Genomic DNA, 20,922 nt, shown 5'->3' with positions numbered 1-20,922 from the left:
AATTTTAGTATTAACCTCATTGGCATCCAGCAATGTGTTTCCTTCCAGCCATGTTATCCTTGGAATTTATCCCATCAGTCTGACCAATCCAAGTTTGTGACTTTGCCCTACTTTGGGCGTGGTGGGCATTTTTCCCTCTTTTTCCTTTTTGGTTCTGCAGAATGCTGCCAGGAATATTCCTGCCTTTGTGGCCTCAGGTTTAATTTGGGAAGATTGGAGGGATAACATCAGCACAGAGAGGTCGGGAGAGCAAAACCTGACATTTGGGTTAAAATGCAATAGGTTAAGACAGGATCACTGGAGCAATGTCCAGACTCCCTTGTCATTTGTCTTGGAGATAAATACCATAGGAAGGTCAGAGTGCCTCCAGCCAATCTGGGAATTGAGACAGAAAGGCAGGGTATCAACTCCAGGAAGGAATATGTGACACTCTGAAGATAAATTGCTTGATAAATACATCTAATGAAGACAAAAATATTATTTTCCAGAAAAAAAAATATAATTGCTCGGGACAAGCTGTTCAGGGAGTTACTAGGAAAGCAAAAACTTGATAAATTGATGGATTCTTGCTCTAAAACATGTATAAAAGCTGATAAAATGCTGGTTTATTGCTCTAAAATATGTCCAGGTCTGTCTTTTATTGAGCAAGCACAGGAAGCCAAGGCAGTTTTTATGTGCTGGTAAAAGGGTTAAAAGAGCTGCTATGGAAGATCATGGAATTCAGGACTGGTTTGGGTTGGAAGGGACCTTAAAATCCATCCAGTGTCACCCCTGCCATGGGCAGGGACATCCCAGTCTGTTCCAAGCCCTGTCCAACCTGGCCTTGGGCACTTCCAGTGTTCCAGGGGCAGCCACAGCTGCTCTGGCCCTCTCACCACCCTAAAAATAAAAATACCCTCAATGGTAATCAAGTTGAGGTGAGCAGTTTAATTAAACTGCACCAAAACTTAATTTCTGAGGGGTTTTTATGGACCTCCATAAATTAAAATATAAATATATAAAAATATTTTGTATTATAATAATTCTATGTAAGTAGATATAAAATACAAAGTCCACAAAGTAGAGGCAACTGAAGTTGCTCATATGGAGTCCATTCACATCCCACTATTAAGCTTCAGCTCTAAACCAATTTTCCAAATTATTGTTGGGTTTGCTGGTTTGAAATTTAATTTTTTATTAAATCTCGCATTCATGCTTTTGGAGATAGACAAGTTTCATGGTGAATTTAAAGCATATTGGCTATCAGGCAAATTGAAAAAGGGCTGGAGTGATGTGTTTAGCACAGGGAAAAAGAAGAACCAGAAAAGTAGAGAGGAAAAGTTAAAATTTCACTTGGACACTTCCAGTAGTTGTGCCCTGCAATGTGTTTGTGATGTGCTCAGTGTCCCTTTCCCACTCTAATCAAGACACAGATAATTAAGATATAGCAAATTCAGTGATTTTTTTTAAAAAATTGTATTTATTTTCAGTATTTTTGTGCACAAATAATGTCTTTATTTTAATCCTGCTCTTCTTTGTGGTTGCTTTGTTTATTTTCTGAGGGACAAACACATTTTGTGGTTTCATACTCAAAGAAATCAACGAGGTCTCTTCTGGTCTCCATCCCACCCTGGATACTCCCAAAATATCATTTATTATTCCTGTGGAAAAGTTAAAGTGCCTAAATGCCACATTGCTGTGATGGTCATGGAAGAAAATAAGATTAGAAATGGATGAAGTAAATTAAAGTTGTCATGGTCAAAGGGCGGCTGTGTGGAGAAGGGGAGATTAAAACTCTGGATAAGGCTGAGGTGGGATGGGGACTAAAGTGGGTCTTAGTTGAGGTTTATCCCTGAGATTTGTGGGATGTAGGTGGATTTTAACATTTATTGCAAGGGACATTCTCACATCCAGGGATGGGATGGATGTGGATCCTGGGCATGGCAGTTTTGGGAAGGAATCAAAAATCACAGGTTTGAGAAGGTGGGCAGTTCAGAAGTTCAGAAAGAACCATTTCATTGAAAATGTTTCAAATATTTCAGAGCAATTCCAGGGCAGGGAACGGAGCTGGGGAAGGGGCTGGAGCCCCAGGAGGGGCTGAGGGAGCTGGGAAGGGGCTGAGCCTGGAGCAAAGGAGGCTCAGGGGGCCCTTGTGGCTCTGCACAACTCCCTGCCAGGAGGGGACAGCCAGGGGGGCCGGGCTGTGCTGCCAGGGAACAGGGACAGGACAAGGGCAAAGGGCCTCAAGCTGGGCCAGGGGAGGCTCAGCTTGGACAGCAGCAGCAATTTCTGCATGCAAAGGGTGCTCAGGCCTTGGCAGGGGCTGCCCAGGGAGCTTTGCAGTGCCCAGCCCTGCAGGTGTTGATAAACTGTGTGGATGTGGCACTTGGGGCCATGGTTGGTGGTGAGCAGGGTGGTGCTGGTTCATGGTTGGCCTTGATGGTCTTGGAGGGCTTTTCCATCCTTAACAACTCTGGTTCCATGGAGTCAGCAGTGGGGTGGAAGGCAGAGACACACCTGGGTGACAGTGACACACCAACCCCGCTCAGGTGACAGTGACACACCAACCCCGCCTGGGTGACAGTGACACACCAACCCCGCTCAGGTGACAGTGACACACCAACCCTGCTTGGGTGACAGTGACACACCAACCCTGCTCGGGTGACAGTGACACACCAACCCCACCCAGGTGACAGTGACACACCAACCCCGCCTGGGTGACAGTGACACACCAACCCCACCCAGGTGACAGTGACACACCAACCCCGCCTGGGTGACAGTGACACACCAACCCTGCTTGGGTGACAGTGACACACCAACCCCACCCTGGTGACAGTGACACACCAACCCCACCCTGGGTGACACTGACAAACCAATCCCTTCACCCTCCCTGGCCCCCAGTGGTGTTGAGCTCACAGAAATTCCCATTCCCTTCCCTTCCACTCCCACAGGGGTTTTCTTATCCTTTTCTGGGTGGTTTGGGCTGGATTCTCATGCTTTCCTCTTCCCACGAAAATTCCAGCTTTTATCATCCAGTGATGCAAAATAATGGCATTACAACACCTTTGCCTGTGCCCTAAAACACCTTCAAATAATATGTCAGGGGGGAAAAAAGCACCATTATTCATCTTAGCCATTCAAACATTGGAAAATAAGGAGTTTATTCCCTTACAAAGGTTATTAGAGCTGGAAGCACAGGATAAAGAGCAGGATATGGGAAGTTGGATGCTCATCTTTTGCTGCTTTGCTTCTCCACAGTCCAGAGGAATGCTCTGAAGGGATGAGCTGGGTGTTTTACAGCAGCTGATGCATTGCTCCTGAAGGTTCACAATCCCTGGAATGAAAAGAAGGGAATGAAATCAGTGCAATTATCATGGGGGGGAGTGGGGGGTGCTGTTCTTCCCCTCCCTCCAGAGCAAACACAAAACCTCTCACTAATTATTATTGATTTGTCAATCCCTTGGATTCAGCACTGGCAGAGGGAGCTATAAGGTCATTCCCACTGCAGAAATATCCTGGAATTGTGCTGGGAATGAAATGTAGGGTATTTTGTAACACTCCCACACCTTCAGAAGACAAAGAAAACAAAATCATCTATAATGCAGCATAAAAATGGCATTTTCCTCTCTGACCTCATCAAAAGAACTCCAGCTTTAAATGCTTCCAGCTTTGTAAGGCTTTTCCCCCTGTCTTTCCCTGCCTTTTGGCATCTTTTTAATCCCTAAGATTAGCATTTGCATTGGTTAAATGCACCTTAAAAAGCTTTTCATAGCAATGGTTTAAGAGCTTAATAAATTGAGCAATTTTATTCCAACCACTGATGCAGAACAGTGGGAGCAGAGGGATCTGCTCTGTGCATGTGGGTTTGGGTAAAAGGGGATTTTTCCATCAGTGAAAAAAAAGAGGAGATCGCTGTTATATTGCATGATCCAAAACTTAATTCCATATATTCATTATCCCTAAATTTTTTGGAAGTTCAGAGTAATATTGATTCCAAAGAAATGTTTGTAAGGCAGACTTCAAGAGAAGATTGGCCACTTCTTGGTGGGAGAAGGTTCGGTTCAATAGCTGGGATTGTGTCCTGGGGTTCCAACTTTGATATAATCATGGAATATCCTGAGTTGTAAGGGGCACACAAGGATTATTGATCCCAGCTCCTGGCCCTGCCCAGACACCCCAGCAATCCCACCCTGTCCCATCACTCCTGGACCTCTGGCAGCCTTGGGGCTGTGCCCATTCCCTGCCCTTAGAATGGGAGAATGTGCTGTGGGTTGGAGGATTTGAAAACCACCTGGAAAATGACAGGGGACAGTGATGGAATATTCATGGAATCACAGAATTATTTAGGCCTGAAAAGACCCTGGGATCATCCAATCAAACTGTTACTCCAGCACTGCCAAGGCCACCACCAGGCCATGTCCCCAGGTGCCATTTGGCCTTCTGAATACCTCCATGATATTCCCTGGAAAGAAGCAGCTGTAGATTCTGTCCAGAATTTTGAAGATCAGTGCACAACTGATCTTCAAACTCAGGAGCTTCTCTGAGCAGATCCTCATCTGGTGTATATTTTGTTATCTATTGAATGAGTGTAATTTTTAAAAATTGAAAACATCTGCATAATACTTTAAAAAACCCCATCTACATTCATAGATGACTGTCAAAACTTCCTTTTAAATGGATTTTGAAGAGTTTGAAGCATGAATTCAACCACTGCTTGCCATGAGGAAAATCTGAGGGGGAGGATTTGAGATGAGCTTAAGCCTCTCACTTCTTGAAATTGTTTGGATTGCTGATTTAAAGACAACAGCTCAGAATCATGGAATGGTTTGGGTTCAAAGGGCCTCAAAGCCCATCCATTCCCACCCCTGCAATGTCAGGGACACCTCCCACTGTCCCAGGCTGCTCCAAGCCCCAGTGTCCAGCCTGGCCTTGGGCACTGCCAGGGATCCAGGGGCAGCCCCAGCTGCTCTGGGCACCCTGTGCCAGGGCCTGCCCACCCTCACAGAGCTTGGGTAGCCTTGGATTGCAGTTCATTTCCTGAAAAGCATCCTGGATTTTTGGTACCAAAATGTGTTGGCAGGAAAATTTTTTGTTATTTGTGAAGAGTGGAAATTCCCATAGAGGTGGCCCCAAATTGGTTCCTGTTTAAGGCATGGAATTTTACTCATGAATGAATTTTCCTGAGTTGTTTTCTGACAGATTTCTGAGTTTTCTTAGTAGACTTGAATATATTCAAGATCTATTATAAAAGAGATCTACAGATTTATATAAAATATATATAGAAAAGATCTATTTTGTCTTTTACTTCCAATTTATCAGGCTGTGGTGGTTTTTCTTTCTCATTATTCCCTGCTTTCCCACTTCTCAGATCCAAGAATCATTACATCTTTAGGTTGCCATCTCTTGTCTATTGACTTCTCAGTGACTTTTGCATTCTCAAAGGTTAAACATTTTCCTTTTTAATGTGATTTTCCCTCGTAACAGATCCTCTGGCAGCCTGATAGATGGAGGCCATACTAACCTGAGGAATAAGTGTCAATAATCTGCTGCTCAGGAATGTAACACAAATCCTTGTGTCCCACTCTGCAGGCCTCCCCCAGTGAGTGAAAGTGCCCCGAAGGGAACCGTGGTCACCGTTGTCACCGCGGCCGCCTTGAACCAGACAGTGGTGTACTCCATCGTGTCAGGGAATGAAGAGGGTAAGTGCCATCATATTCATATTCATATTGATATTAGCATTTCAGTCTTGTGGAAATGGGGAACCAGAGATCTACTGGAAATTGTGGAGAAGTAAAGCTGCTGAGGTGAATCACAGAATAATTGAGGTTGGAGAAGAGCTCTCAGGTCATGGAGGTGAAATCCCACCTCATCTGGACAAGCAGGAAGGAATTCAAGGGCTGGAAGGGACTGACAAGAAACCTGGAGAGGCATTTTTTGTAAAGAATGCGGTAAGGGGGAATGGCTTCAGGCTGGAACAGAGAAGTTTAGATGGGACATTGGGAATGAGGAATTGTTCCCTGGCAGGGTGGGCAGGCCCTGGCACAGGGTGCCCAGAGCAGCTGGGGCTGCCCCTGCATCCCTGGCAGTGCCCAAGGCCAGGCTGGACACTGGGGCTGGGAGCAGCCTGGGACAGTGGGAGGTGTCCCTGCCATGGCAGGAGTGGAATGGATGCACTTTAAGATCCCTTCCCACCCAAACCATTCTATGTTTCTGTATCTATCATTACCAAGCCTTTGGAGATAAACTAACGATCAGATTAATTAGAAAAATTACAGGAAAATATTTCTCACTGGTGTGAAAATTCCCATGGATGCCACATAGTGTGAGTCCATGACACATCAAAATACAAACATAAATAGCTTTGATGGAATTGACATGCTTAAAAATCTGATTTAAGGGATTATAGACTCGGCCGTGCTGTAACAAATATTGGATTAGAGCTTGATATCCAAACAAAACATCCTGCTGGGATACTCTCTGTGTTCCACCTGGAAACCTTGACAAAATAACACAGAATTATTGGGAGGGATGTAAAGAATTCCCCATCCCATCCTCCCTTTTTTGAGAGTGGGCTCTGTGTCTTGTCCCATCTTTCCATTTATACTCAAAACACATCTGTGCAGGGAGTTTTACTCCCTGATCCTTTGGGTCCCTTCCAGCTCAGGATATTCCATGGTTCTGTGATGCTGGGTTGGTTATTCCAGTAGCAGGGCAGATCAAGCCACTCTGCTGCTTAAAAATATCTTCAAAGATGAGCTAGGTGGGGTTTTCCAAACCTGAGGGAAGGAGGCAAGGAGGGAACGACTTCCTTGGCAGTGTCAGAGAACTGTGTCATCCCCAAAATAAAAGCATTAGGCACTGAAAATCCCTGTTTATGCATCTCATAAAATTCCTGTGTTTTTGCTGGCTTCCAGATGTGTTTGCCATTAACAACAGAACAGGAGTGATCTCTTTGAAGAAGCCTCTGGACTATGAACGTGTCCAAAGTTACGAGCTCCGAGTGCAGGCAGACTCCCTGCAGGTGGTGAGGTCCAACCTGAGGGTCCCCTCCAAAAGTAAGTGTCAAAAATACTTCCTTTGCCATCTTTTTCATACAGATGTCGCTGGTGTTTGCTGAAAAGGCTGAAATTGCTCTCCAGGGACCTTGCTGTGTTTTAGGGGGGTGATGGTGATGATGGGATCACAGCCCATGGTGCATTTTTGGATCTGTCAGGCTGACTTGGCCACAGAAGCTGTGGCTGCAGTGCCCAAGGCCAGCTTGGACACTGGGGCTGGGAGCAGCCTGGGGCAGTGGAAGGTGTCCCTGCCCATGGTGAGGGTGGCACTGGGTGGGTTTGAAGATCCTTTGCAACCCAAACCATTCTGGGATTCTGTGTTAGTTGAAGGTGCTCAAATATTTGGGAACATGCCCTAAACCTTGAGGATGCCCTGAGACACTAGGGTTCCAATACCTTCATCTTTCCAGTGCTACCCACAGAACCAGTAGGAGATTTTGAGATTTTGAACCTGGATTATCCTGGATATTTCTTTTTCCTTGAGTAAGAATTGAGTGTGTGGAGTGTGTGACACATCAGGGTTAATCAGTGGTCAGGAACCTGGCTTTGTTAAGAGCAGGGTGAGGTCCTGTGCAGGTTTAGCCACTGCCAAGGATGTACCTGCCAGAGCTGCCTGCTTTTTCTTGAGCCTGGGAGAAATCCAGGTAAGGTTATTACCATAAAAATACAGCCAAGGAATACCCAGCAAGCAGATGAGGCTCCCATCCCTGCAGCACACAGCTTTCTCCAAGCCTTCCTGACAGGGCTGAAGGCACAAGGCAGTCAGCAGGTCCTTCCCTCCATTCCCTCTTCTGACTCACACTCTGCACTAGAGCAGCTCTCCCAAGGGAGCAGCCCTTCAGAAAAAGTGATGGCTGAATTGCTTTATTCAGGAATGCTTGATAATGATTGGGGTTTGACTTCAGGCCAGCTTAAAGGAGCACAAGCTGGGTGCCTTTGGTTCTCCATGAGTATACAGCACATCTGTTCCTTAGAATGTACACTGTGCTGCAGGCATGGCTAAGGAATTTGATTAAAATAAATATATAAAATACTTTAGTAGTGTCTGGCCAGCTGAATCACTTATGACTTCGTGATGGAGATCCCTTGATGTCTGGATTTGATTCCAGCGTTTATACAATGAATTCTTTTCCATTTTCTTGGCATTTTGTTTATTTTTGAGGAATTTTCATCAGGTTAAACACTACCTCTGAGTTTCAGGGCAGTGAATTGATGAGCTGCAGTGGGAGGAGATGGGGCACAATTAACACATCACTGTGGGCTTTGCTGAGGTTGAACTGATGAATCATTTGGAGCTGGGTGACTTGGAGTGCACAGCCCAAGGATTATACAACACTGAATTAATACAGAGCTGTGACACCCACTGGCAGTGACCTGCTGCCACTTCTGGTCTTGGATACCCCTTAATCTGTGGAATTTGTTCTGAAATTTGTTGGTGACCTACTCTTGAACTGCAGGGATTTCTGGGCCACTCACTTCAAAACACACATTGAGCGTGTCCAGGGCAGGGAACGGAGCTGGGGAAGGGTCTGGAGCCCCAGGAGAGGCTGAGGGAGCTGGGCAGGGGCTGAGCCTGGAGCAAAGGAGGCTCAGGGGGCCCTTGTGGCTCTGCACAACTCCCTGCCAGGAGGGGACAGCCAGGGGGGGCCGGGCTGTGCTGCCAGGGAACAGGGACAGGACAAGGGCAAAGGGCCTCAAGCTGGGCCAGGGGAGGCTCAGCTTGGACAGCAGCAGCAATTCCTGCATGCAAAGGGTGCTCAGGCCTTGGCAGGGGCTGCCCAGGGAGCTTTGCAGTGCCCAGCCCTGCAGGTGTCCCAGCAAGGGCTGGAGGTGGCACTCAGGGCTCTGGGCTGGGCACAAGGTGGGCACTGGGCACAGGGTGGAGTCCATGGGCTGGCAGGGATTTTCCAGCCTCAGGGACCCTGGGGTTCTGCAAATAACACAGCCCTGACAAACTGCTCAGCCACCACACAGGCCTGAATGTCACAAAGCTCAGAGGCTGGGTATCAAATTGTTTTCAGTCATGGTATTATAGGAAATAATTATGGAGAAATAGGAGCTGGAGTTTCTGTCTGTGCAGGGGAAAAGTGAAAGTGCATTAAGTGTAACTGAGCTTGTCATTCAGTGATGGTGCCAGATGATAGTGGGGCAATAATTGAATAAATATATGAGGAGAGAAAGTAAATTGAGATGTCCTTTGGAGTATAAGAACATCAAATTGGTGACTTAAACTGGGGGTTTCATAGATGATGCTAAATCATGCAAAGTCACATTCTTGTTTTCAGCAGAGCCAAACTCATTAAAGGAGTTACTTTAACTGAAACTTCATGATATGAAATTACTGTGTTGTTTTACTTCATTTGAGTGGAAGGTGAGCTGGGTTGGATGATGATGTGTTAAAAAGCTTGGAGTTCTTCTTGAGGATTCTGATGATGCTGAGCCCTGAAGGACCTTCAATATTAATGGAGTTTGGACAATGCTCTCAGGCACAGGGTGGGATTTTGGGACTGTCCTGTGCAGGGTCAGGAGCTGGACTTGATGCTCCTTGAGGTGAGAAGGTCAGGGATAGGAGGAGCAGAAGGATTTGTGTGGAAGCAGAGGGAGCAGCAAAGAGAAAGGGACAAAGAGCATGGGAGCAGGGTGGACAAGGAAGGGCAATGAGAAGCTTTTACCTCCCAATTCAACCTGGTCCCAGTTGTAGAACCAAAGCATTGCTGGGCATGTCCAGAGCAGCTGTGGCTGCCCCTGGATCCCTGGAATTGTCCAAGACCAGGTTGGACTCTGGGGCTTGGAGCAGCCTGGGATAGTGGAAGGTGTCCCTGCCATGGCAGGGGTGGCACTGGATGGGCTTTAAGGTTCCTTCCAACCCAAACCATCCTGGGATTCTGTGATTTCACATTCCTAGAGATACAAAGATAATGACAGAACCTCATGATGGCTTTTCCTGTTTTTAAGAGGAATTAATTGACTGGGTGACAAGGTGGAGATTGGTCACAGGTCATACTTCATGGTCTTGGAGGTCCTTTCCAACCTGGATGATTCTATGACAGGACCATGTTAGACAGGGTTTTTATCTTGCTGTCAGAAGATTAGAAAACAAAATCACCTTTCCATTGCTTATTTCCACATTGTATCCAGTCAGGTAGAACTGTTTGGCACCTTTGGCACCCCCAGGGCTGGGGTACAAAGTACAAAGGCACTGTCCTGGCTCTGCTGAACCCAGCTGTGAGCAGGGCTTTCCTCTGGGGGCTGGGGGTGAGGCAACAGTCCTGTCTCCTTCAGTTTTGCTTTTCTAAACCCAAAAGCCCCTTTGGGAATAAAATGGAAATGGGAGTTTTACAACTAAAATTCTGCAGCTGCTTCATAGTAATTGGGAATGATGATTCCACTCTGTTAAATATGAGCATGAATTCTGTGTCCCCGTGGTGTTGATGTAACAGTAAAGCAGCCTTATGTTTTTAGTTGCAAAAGTTGGTGCTGGCAGTGCTTTCCAAGTTGGCTGCTCTGGCAGTTCCCAAATCCAGGAGTTGTGACAGATGGACCCAATGCAAGCAGAGCCAGGAGAGCTGATCCTGCTGCCTCACAGCTCTGGGGGAGCCTGGGACAAACTTCCAATTTCTTTGGGCAGCAGAGCAGTGCATTTTAGAGAGGCTGCACAAAACCTGAGCTCCCACTCAGGTCATTATTTGTTAGAAAAAGAGGTTTTATATGGATTTAAATCAGACCTCGGGTCTGGGCTGCTCCAAACACGTCGCTGTTTGCTTCTTTTTGCACTCTCTCGAGCAGTGACAGCACATGATGATCTTCTTCAGTCTTTATGGGCTCGTTTAGATCTAAATGCCACTGAAAAATATTCAGTGCTGATTCCTGCTTGGTCCTGCCAAATGCAGGAATATGAGCTGGAGCCCAGCTGCAGTTCAGCACAGCTCACCTGCCAAAGCACAGAGCCTGCTCCACGCAATTGTAAGGCAGGAGTAAAGCAAAGTGCTCCTAAACCCTGGCCAATCACAATTCTCCCTCCCAGCTGGATTCAGATGAACTTTGGAAAGGTTCTTTGAAAATCTGCTCCTGCAGAATTGCTTTTGGAGACGCAGGGATTTATGTGAGAATCACCCATGCCTGAAGAGCAGCTGTATCCATGGCTGGGTTGGAATGTTGCAGAAGGCAAGTGCAGTGCTGCTGGTGAAAGCACTGAGTAAAACTCACCTGGGAACACTCAAAAACGTCCTTGATGCTGTCCCAGTGTCCAAAAATCTTTGCTTTAGTTCAGCTTCATTTCTGCAGCCTGGCAAGAATGCATAGGCTCACATGGATCTGGCACATTTTTAGATGGGGAGACTGGAAAAGAACTTTCAACAAGGATGTTTGGGAAAAACTTGTGGGAATGAAATTCTAGCACACCCTGGTGACCCAGTATTTTTTGTTGGGTTTGTTTTCTGTGTTACTTATCCATGGTCTGCTCATTTTAGGTGTTTCAGAGGTTCCTCAGCTTTGCTTTAGAGCAGCTTTCAGGTGTTTCAGAGGTTCCTCAGCTTTGCTTTAGAGCAGCTTTCAGGTGTTTTCACTCCCCTTATGCAAACCATAGAAGCTGAAAGATCCAAAACTCTTGGCAGTGATTGTTTAGCTGGTTCCTGTAAGCTGAGGATGACTTAGAAGCAGCTGCAGTTCTGTATTTTCTGTGCACTGCAGCTCATCTCCAAGGGGCTGGAGAAAAAGAGGAAAAAGGAACCTTGCAGGAGACTGAGGTACCACTGAAATCAATTTTCTTGCCTCTTTTTGGCCACCTTGGCAGCCTGTGCTGCTTTGTCCATGGCAAGATGCTTTTTGTTCTGCTCTTTAGGCAGCACAGTCATAGGTTACAAGATTTTTATACCTGGATTCTGGGAGGTCTCACAAGAATTGCCACCAAGGAGTAAATCCTGCTTTCAACTCCTGGAATTCATGAAGAAAGAAAGTAACTGGAGCTGGATTCCAGACTTAGAACACCAGAGATGGGAGGTTTTACATATATGGGAGTACAAATTTCCCCTCTGGAAGGTGAATGTGAATAGTGACAGCCTGTGATGATCACTGTCCTCACAAAGAGAGTCTGAGCCACACCCAGCATTTAGAAAAGCAGGTAAAAATTGGAATAGGAAGGAAAAAGGAGTCTAATGACAGAGTCTAGACCAGACTCTCTAAGAGTGCAGTTCACTGGTGGCCTTTTCCATCAGGCTGGGAGTGCAGGAGTGGTGGATTTGGGAGCACCAGAGCCCCTGTGCAGGGAATATTCCTGAATCAAGCAGAGGGGCTAGGAAAAATCCCCATGGGAAAGGGTCTGGCATGACCTTCCCCACATGGCAGAGCTGCTGCTGAGGGATTTTAGTGAGAATTCCACTGTGACTGGGAAAAATCCCCATGGGAAAGGGTCTGGCATGACCTTCCCCACATGGCAGAGCTGCTGCTGAGGGATTTTAGTGAGAATTCCACTGTGAGGGGAAGGCAGCTTCTGTAGCTGGTGGAGAGGCCTTTCCTGCAGCCAGCTGTGGAACTGGATCCAGAGGTGGGATGGGGAGGAGCTCACAGATGCCTCTTCCCACTCCACCTGCTGGAATGAAGGACTCTGGCCAGAAATCAGGCAGGAAGCTGAAATGCAGGTAGATATTCAGTGGTGACAGTCCTAATGTTGGCCTGTGGATATGGAGGGTATTTAATTTGCTTTGTGCTTAATGTAATAACTTCCATTTCTCCATTCTCAAAGCATTCACCCTTTGCTAAACAAATCAGCCTTTTGGCAGCTCTCTGAGCTGCCAGCAAATTAAACAAATGGGGAGTTAAGCAAATTGCAAGTCAGACTTTGCACAAGGCTCAGCCACCTCACCCACACTGGCCTGACACGACAAAAGTGAGCAATATGCAAATGATGTTTAATTTGAATTAGAGAGAACCAGTGCAGGTGAGCCAGCACCTGATCCCACTTGCATGGATGAAATCAGGATCTTCCTCCCAGCACCAAACTGGTGGCAGCCAGTGATAGCACTGGTTGTAGGCTCAGCAGGGCAAGGTCCACACATAATCCTGCTTTTAATGCCACCTTCTTCCCTGAAGGGTGGAGCTACAGAGGGAAAGTCTGCCTGGGAAACTCATTTTCCTACCATAGTTTGGTATTGCAGCCAGAGACATTAAGGATCTGATTTCAGAAGAAAGAGATTTGACAATCAGTGTAATTTCCTTTTCTTTCTTTACTTTCTTTTTTTCCCTCTTCTTTCCACACTGAAGAACCCCACAGGGTTTTTTTCACATTTCACTTCCATTTATGAAGCCATCATTTGTTTCCCATCAGCTGGACCATCAGATAGGCAGAATATGACTTTGGCCATGTCAGAAATATTCTGAAATATCATTTTCCTCCCCTAAACATACAGCTCCTAAGCCTTTTCTTAAGAGCCTGCCTTGAACAAGTAACTCAGATCAGTGGCACCTGTGCAACACTGAAATTATCCTGGCACTGAAAGGAGCTGGGAAGACCAGCTCAGAAAGGAGGCAATTTATCACTTGCAAATGTGGTTTTAATGAACTGGATATCATCATTTCCAGCAATCTTTCTGGATGATACAATTCTGAAAGAGGGAAGCAGATGTTGGTGGAGATTACTGCACAGTGGAATCTGTTTGGCACCGGGTCCGTGGTTTTTGCTGGATGTTTTCCCCCTTGCAGAAGGATGGAGATGTTTATTGCTCAACGGGCTGGAGCAGGAACTCTTTAATAAAACCAAATTAACAGTAGGGTTTTGTGTTGAGTCTCAGGTGTTTTGTGTTGAGTCCCTGGTGTTTTGTGTTGAGGCTCTGGTGTTTTGTGTTGAGCCTCTCAGGGGAGGCAATGCTGGTGGAGTTCCCCTGGGCCAGGCCAGGTTTGGGAGGAGAACAGGATTGGGGATGATTTCAATTAACACAGGAAATTAATTGAGTGTTGAGGCTGCTGAGCCAGGACACTGTGTGACCATTTATGAATTTACAGACACCAGGACTGAATCAGCCATTAAATATTTGCATGGCAGTAGGAATAATGAAAATAGACAAAGCAAGGTGCAGAGCTGCTGTTAATGAGCTCTTTGTGACACCTGTGGGTATTTAATGGGATCAAAAGCCTTGAAACCAAGGTGTGATAGGGATCCCTAAACTGAGCTGGGGAAGGGGCTGGAGCCCCAGGAGGGGCTGAGGGAGCTGGGCAGGGGCTGAGCCTGGAGCAAAGGAGGCTCAGGGGGCCCTTGTGGCTCTGCACAACTCCCTGCCAGGAGGGGACAGCCAGGGGGGGCTGGGCTGTGCTGCCAGGGAACAGGGACAGGACAAGGGCAAAGGGCCTCAAGCTGGGCCAGGGGAGGCTCAGCTTGGACAGCAGCAGCAATTTCTGCATGCAAAGGGTGCTCAGGCCTTGGCAGGGGCTGCCCAGGGAGCTTTGCAGTGCCCAGCCCTGCAGGTGTCCCAGCAAGGGCTGGAGGTGGCACTCAGTGCTCTGGGCTGGGGACAAGGTGGGCACTGGGCACAGCTGGCACTCCATGGGCTGGCAGGGATTTTCCAGCCTCAAATATTCTGGGATTATCAATTTTTAGCATTCTATGCTGTCTCAGGGATTTATTTTTATTTTATTATCCTTATACTCATTTTACATGATCTCCCTGAGTTGTAAATGCATGAATGCTAAGAGATGTTACAAATTATTGCAAAATATTCTATTTTCCCTTTTCCTTCCCTCTTTTAGGTAATACAGCCAAGGTCTTTGTTGAGGTGAAGGATGAAAATGACCATGCACCCGTGTTTACCAAAAAAATGTACATTGGAGGGGTGTCTGAAGATGCCAGAATGTTTTCTTCTGTGCTTAAAGTGAAGGTAAGGCTGAAGTTTTTGTGATAACCTTCACTTACAGAGGGAAATTTTGTACTCACTGGTTTGATTTTTCCAGGAAATTTTGTAATTTGCATCTTCTAAAGCTGCTGAATGGTTGATATTGGCACAAGGATGATTTTGAGTTAAAACCCAGGTTTTGTTTGTAGTCAGCTTGTGTCTCATGCCGGTTTGTAGCTCTCATTTTAGATCTGTTAGTATTTAAATATTTGGTTTATGTTCAATGCCAGTTTTCTCCTGAAGTTTTTTTTTTTTATTTTGGTGGTACCTTGTTTAGGATGTAAAGGGGAAATCCAGCGACGTTAGGTCTGCACTGGGAGGAAAGTGGACATAAAATTACCCATCCATAGAGTTGGGGGTTTTCTTGTTATCTTTAAAGAGAGAAAAATAATGGAAATATAATATACAGACTACAATTCACATCAGATATTAATAGCCAAGAGTAAAAACTCATTTTTTTCCAATAAAACAAATAAATTATGTATTTAGAGCACCAGGAATGATAAAAGGGTCAGAGCTTAATAAAGTTGTTCCTGTCTGGGGGTTTTTTTGTTGGTTTCATGAGAGTCCTTCCCAAAATAAGCCCAGAAATGGCAGAGAAGTGGGGAATTGGGAAGCTTCTATGTCATCAAAATTAGGAATCCAAAAATGGCGGCAAATCCAAGAATCATGTCAAATCCATGAACTTTAGAACTCTTGAAGAATCATGGAATCTTTAAGGTTGAAAAAGACCATCAAGTCCAACCATCCACCAGCACCACTGTGGTCACCACCAAAAATGTCCCCAGGCACCACTTCCAGACATTTTGGGACAATTCCAGGGATGGTGACTGCACCACTTACCTGGTCAATGCCTAACCACCCTTTCTGTGAATAAATTCTTCCAATTATTCAATCCACACCTCCACTGGAACAACTCAAGGCTGTTGCCTCTCCTCCTGTCCCTTGAGTCATCCCCACCTGACTCCATCCTCCTTCCAGGGAATTGTGGAGAGAGATAAGAGGACAGAGGCACTGGAACAGATAAAAAACTCTGGAAGGCAAAGTAATTTAGGGAAAGGAACGTTTTGTTCCTCGTGTGAAAGCAAATGAATCATGAGGCACAAATGTCAAAACACATTTGGAGTCGTCCCACGAGATGTGGACAGGCTGTGAAATCCTTCCTGGTTTTCCCAGAGGATTTCTTAGGCACAGGTATTTGTGTGTCAGTCAGGGGGATAAGAAATAGGTGGAGAAAAGGGAAATTTTGAGGTGCTGAGTGGAATCTGCTTTTACCCTTCAGAAACATTTGACTCAAAACGTGTGATCAGTCCACAAAGAAGGAGCAAAAAAAAATGTCAATTTTGTGTCTTTAAGCTTTTTCTGTTCCAATCCTCCCTGGTTTTGCTGGCACAAAATGGAATGAGGCCTAAGCCAGGAGTTGGTATTAGTGGATGGCATTAAACATAATTGTGTGTTTAGTGAAAGTAAAATTAGAAATAATTAAGAAGTACTTTTGTTGCAGAGGATCAGGCTGGGATTTATTGTTGTAGGACGGAGCATTTGCAGCAGTCAGTGTGCTTGTTACCTTTTTTCCTGGCCTTTAGAAAGCAAAAGTAATTGCTCTGTTAGTTAAACACAATCCCCATTCCAGCCTGGTTTAAGAATAATTAATCGAATGAATGTCTGTTCTTGAGGAGTAGAATGAAATGAGCAGCTTTCCAAGCTGAAATTTAGGCGAACATTGATAAAGTACACGCAGAGCTTGCACTGTAGAAATTATTCAGGTTTGGATTCCAGAGGGAAATTCAGGTTCTTAGGAGGTGTTTTTCATGCATTTGCTTTCATATTCTGCGTTCATTAACAGTTGCTCAGTTTCTTTCACATCATTTGAGTGATTTTGAGAAGAAATTGATTTTCTCAGTATCTTATTATTATTGTTGGCACTGACAACAGCCTTGATGAGCCCCAAACATGGGATATTGGAACCAGAGAATCCTGGGGTGGTTTGGGTGGGAGGGGACATTAAATCCCATCCATCCCACCCCTGCCATGGCAGGGACACCTTCCACTGTCCCAGGCTGCTCCAGCCTGGCCTTGGGCACTGCCAGGGATCCAGGGGCAGCCCCAGCTGCTCTGGGCACCCTGTGCCAGGGCCTGCCCACCCTGCCAGGGAACAATTCCTCATTCCCAATATCCCATCCAGCCCTGCCCTCTGGCACTGGGAAGCCGTTCCCTGTGTCCTGTCCCTCCATCCCTTTCCCAAATTCCCTCTCCAGCTCTCCTGGAGCCCCTTTAGGCCCTGGAAGGGGCTCCAAAGTCCTCCCAGGGCTTCTCTTGTCCAGGCTGGCCAATCCCAACTCTCCCAGCATTTCAAGTGGCAAGTTGCAAAACTACAGCTTCCAAAAACAACCCAAAATTCCCACCATTAGTTCTTCTTTAACAGGACATGATAACTTATGGGAATAATTAAAGACTGCAGTCTTTAATTATTAATAGAGTAGTTGATGTAGATCAGTTTTGGATCAATTGATCACAAATACACCACTGAACATTCAGATGCTTCACTTGCTTCAGTCATGCTCTACTCTGCCTTGAACAAAATTGCACAAATAATAAAAATAATCAAACACCAAAAAGAAATTAAAATTTAAAAAATTAAAAAAAAGGGAGAGAAGAAAACTAATCCTGAGTCCATAATCTTCCACACAAACTGAACTTAGAAACAAATAGACCAATAAAATGTTGGATAAAAACTTCTCTCAGCATCCAAATAGTTGATATATACCAAGGCCAATCCTATGGAGTTTCTCCCAGCTCTCTAAGGTCATTGGGTTTGCTGCCAGCAGCATCCTCTTAAATACATTAATTTGAGTATAAAAGCCTTTTAGAGGAGGATAATGAGCTGCTTTGCTCCAGATTCATAGTAAGATTCCTTTAAGTAGATAAAAAGGATGCTTTAGCTCAGAAGAATACCACAAATCATTCTCCAAAAGTCATTTTTAATCAGAATTAATTTGGGGAGTGATAAACCACATGAATTATTCTCTATGGGTCTGATTGGATTATGAGCAGTGGCCTCTGAGAGCTGGGAGGTGGTGATGCTCCAAGAAAGAAAAAGGGATATATTTGAATAAAATGGCAATTTTTAGCAAAGGATTTGCTCCTTGCTGCTTGAATTCCCCTTCTTTGCAATTCCCATTTTTTACCCAGAATTTCCAATGTATTTGAGAGCCCATTTCCTTAATTAAAGACTGTTTTCTGCTTTTCATTAGGAATATTCTAATTAAAACCAGATGTAACATGCATAGCCTCTAATTATGAATTCTGTGCCTTGATCTTTGCTTCGTGTTTCCTTGTATTAGAATTATTTTGTTTTTCACTGGTATTTTCATGGAACTCCTGTTGCTCCCCCTCAGACTTCCAACCAGGCTTCCTTGAGCCCCAAACACAATATTTTCATTCTGCCTCAGGAAACAAACCCACAAAAGAATCTTTAGGGAAATTACCAGCAGGAATTGGCTTTTCCCTATAATGGAATGTTATTAGTTCTCGCTTTTTAAATATTAACAGTATTAACCTCTGCTTTTCTTCCTTTATTTATTAAATTATTGAATTATTACAGATTTAAATGAGGAAATATCAGAGGTCCTCATTCTAGTGAAGAAAGAGAATTGTCTGAATTCCTGCTCAGTTTATAAAAGTGTTTTTGTCCTGAAAATGTTTGCAGGGAAAGAATCTTGCCTAAATAATGCCAGTGAATCCAAGGCTCTGGAATTGGCTGTATTTGATGGAAATGCTTTGATTCTTACAATATTTTCCTGTGCTCTTTGCCCTTTCTGATCAGATTTTTTCATGGAACTTTATCCTTTATTTCCTTTGAATATCGAATATCCTTGGAATATCTCAACAGAAGAGAGCAAAATAAACCAAAGCCATTTTAGGCTGCAGGTTCTGGCCCTGAGGACACACAGGGAAGCAGGAATTCCTCTTTTCCTCACCTCAAAAGTATCTTAGAGATCCCATAATGAGCTAAAATAATTGATAAAAGAAACAGTTAAAATGCCTGGATACGAAGAGAATACCAAAATTGTTTTTTGTTTTTTTGGGGTTTTTTTTAAGATCTGTTATTAAATCTCCATATTTTTTTTTTCCTATCTGTGCCTACAACCTGTAGATTTCTTTTGATATTTCCTTTCCCTTGAGATGACAAGGGAATCTACAGAGTGGCAAGTTCTGGAATTCTAGAGATTCCACCTTGGGCATCCAGGAGAGCTTTCAGGGCAACATTTGGCTCATCCCTCCTTTGGCTGTTGCACGACTCATGCACAAAACTGAACTGCTTTGCCAGTCACAACCTTTCCTTCCTTAAAATGTGATTTATGGATCCCAGAGCAGGGAGACAAGATGCTTGGTAGGAGTAAAGATCTCATTGGAAAGCTCATTGCAGTGACAACAGCACAGCCTCCAGCTGCTGGAACATCTGGCCCCCAAAAAAGCTGTGTGCCCTGCTAAGACAAATATTACCGGAATGCCAGGCATTTTTCCTTCAAAAATCATATTCCTGCTTTTTTTGGCTTTTTGGACTTTTTACTCTAAGCTCCCTTACTTTTGTATTATTTTCCTCTGGCACAATCAGAGAATTCCCTACCTTTTGGGATTTTTTTCCCATGTAATTGAAGATTATTTCAATTACTTTGTTGTTTGAGGGCATTTTGAAGACTGCTGGTCCTGCATGTGCCTTCCTGAGTCAAGGCTCCTGGAGGGGCTGGGAGTGGGGAATGTACCTGGATCATTCCCATCCCATGGAGGAAATCCATGTGTGTGGCCTTTACTTCCTCTCAAACAGACACAAAGTTATTCTATCAAGCACTAGCTGCTATTGGCCAAAGAAAAATAACAATAAAATCCATTTTTCCAATTATTTGTTTCAAAACCCAGCTTTGGGAACCCCTCTTATTCAGCACCTTTTCCCATGAGACAGCCTGCCAAAAGGAATCTGGGTTTCCTTTGGCACCTGGGAGGATTTAGCCACCACTGGAGGACAAAGTGAGCAATTCCCTCTCACCTGATTTCTTCCTACCTGTGTTTCTTAAAAAATTCCTGGCACTGGGGGTATTGGGAGTGAGCTGGGCAGTGATCAGTACCAGTGGTGTAGTGAAGAAATATAAATTGATATATAAATTCATCTATAAATTGACATATAAATTCAAAGTAATATGAATATCAACATGAATATTAATAAATATATGAAAATAACCATCAATATGCCATAATAGAGATATATTGATATATTATATATTGATATATTATATATTGATATATTATACATTGATGTATTATATTTGGAATATTTTATGTTAAATATAAGTTTAATATGCATATAAATATTTTTTAAAATCAAGGTTTCAAATTCCTGAGGCAGCCAGTGACAAACCAAGGTGAGGAGCAGGAGTTCCAAAGGGCTTGAGCCCAGATGAGGGTGTAAAAGAGCATGGAAGTGAAGAAATACAGGAAATAAAGGAAAATTGCAATGGCTACCCCAAATTTCCAGGCTTAGGTGTCCGTAGAACACCCAGAAACCTTCCCTAAAACAGACCAGTTGCAGCTGTGCCATCAGAACTGGAAATCTGCGACAATCTGGAAATTCCTACTGGCAAAAACAGTCTGGTTCTAAAAGCTGCTTTATGTGCCAGCCACTAATTGGGAACATTGGAGCTGCCATCTGCTAGGAAGGGGGAGAAAAACCCTCAGCAGCCCAGTCCCAATCCCAATCCTGCCATTTTCCATGCCCCCTTAGCAGCCTCGGGCCTGTGGGTAAGGGTGACCCTGGGAGGGAGGTGGGGAACATTTCAAATTAACAACTGCATTGCACTCTGAGCAGCAAATCTGGGTTTAGCTCAGGCTGATAATGCTAAAAACTGGGATCATCATTGATAATGCAGCCTCAGGAGTTAGTGATAATTTTTATGCTCGTCCCAAACATGCCACTGGTGGCTTTTGGTGACAGGGTCAATGCTGCTGTCACA

General features: G+C 44.7%; 1 protein-coding gene across 5 annotated transcripts in view; it reads left to right on the top strand.

The window, feature by feature from the left end:
- The window catches only part of PCDH15 (protocadherin related 15), a 266,047-nt gene that overhangs the window by 197,768 nt on the left and 47,357 nt on the right, over positions 1–20,922 (top strand). For all 5 annotated transcript variants that reach the window (XM_066555108.1, XM_066555109.1, XM_066555106.1 and 2 more), the window contains 3 exons: positions 5,569–5,678; positions 6,894–7,034; positions 14,772–14,899. In XM_066555108.1, the coding sequence (XP_066411205.1) occupies positions 5,569–5,678; positions 6,894–7,034; positions 14,772–14,899 (379 nt within the window). The remainder of the gene's footprint in view (positions 1–5,568; positions 5,679–6,893; positions 7,035–14,771; positions 14,900–20,922) is intronic.

This window comes from Molothrus aeneus, chromosome 8, assembly GCF_037042795.1.
Source record: "Molothrus aeneus isolate 106 chromosome 8, BPBGC_Maene_1.0, whole genome shotgun sequence".
Classification (NCBI taxonomy): domain Eukaryota; kingdom Metazoa; phylum Chordata; class Aves; order Passeriformes; family Icteridae; genus Molothrus; species Molothrus aeneus.
Note: the sequence above shows the minus strand (reverse complement) of the source record. Positions and strands in the feature narration are given on the sequence as shown.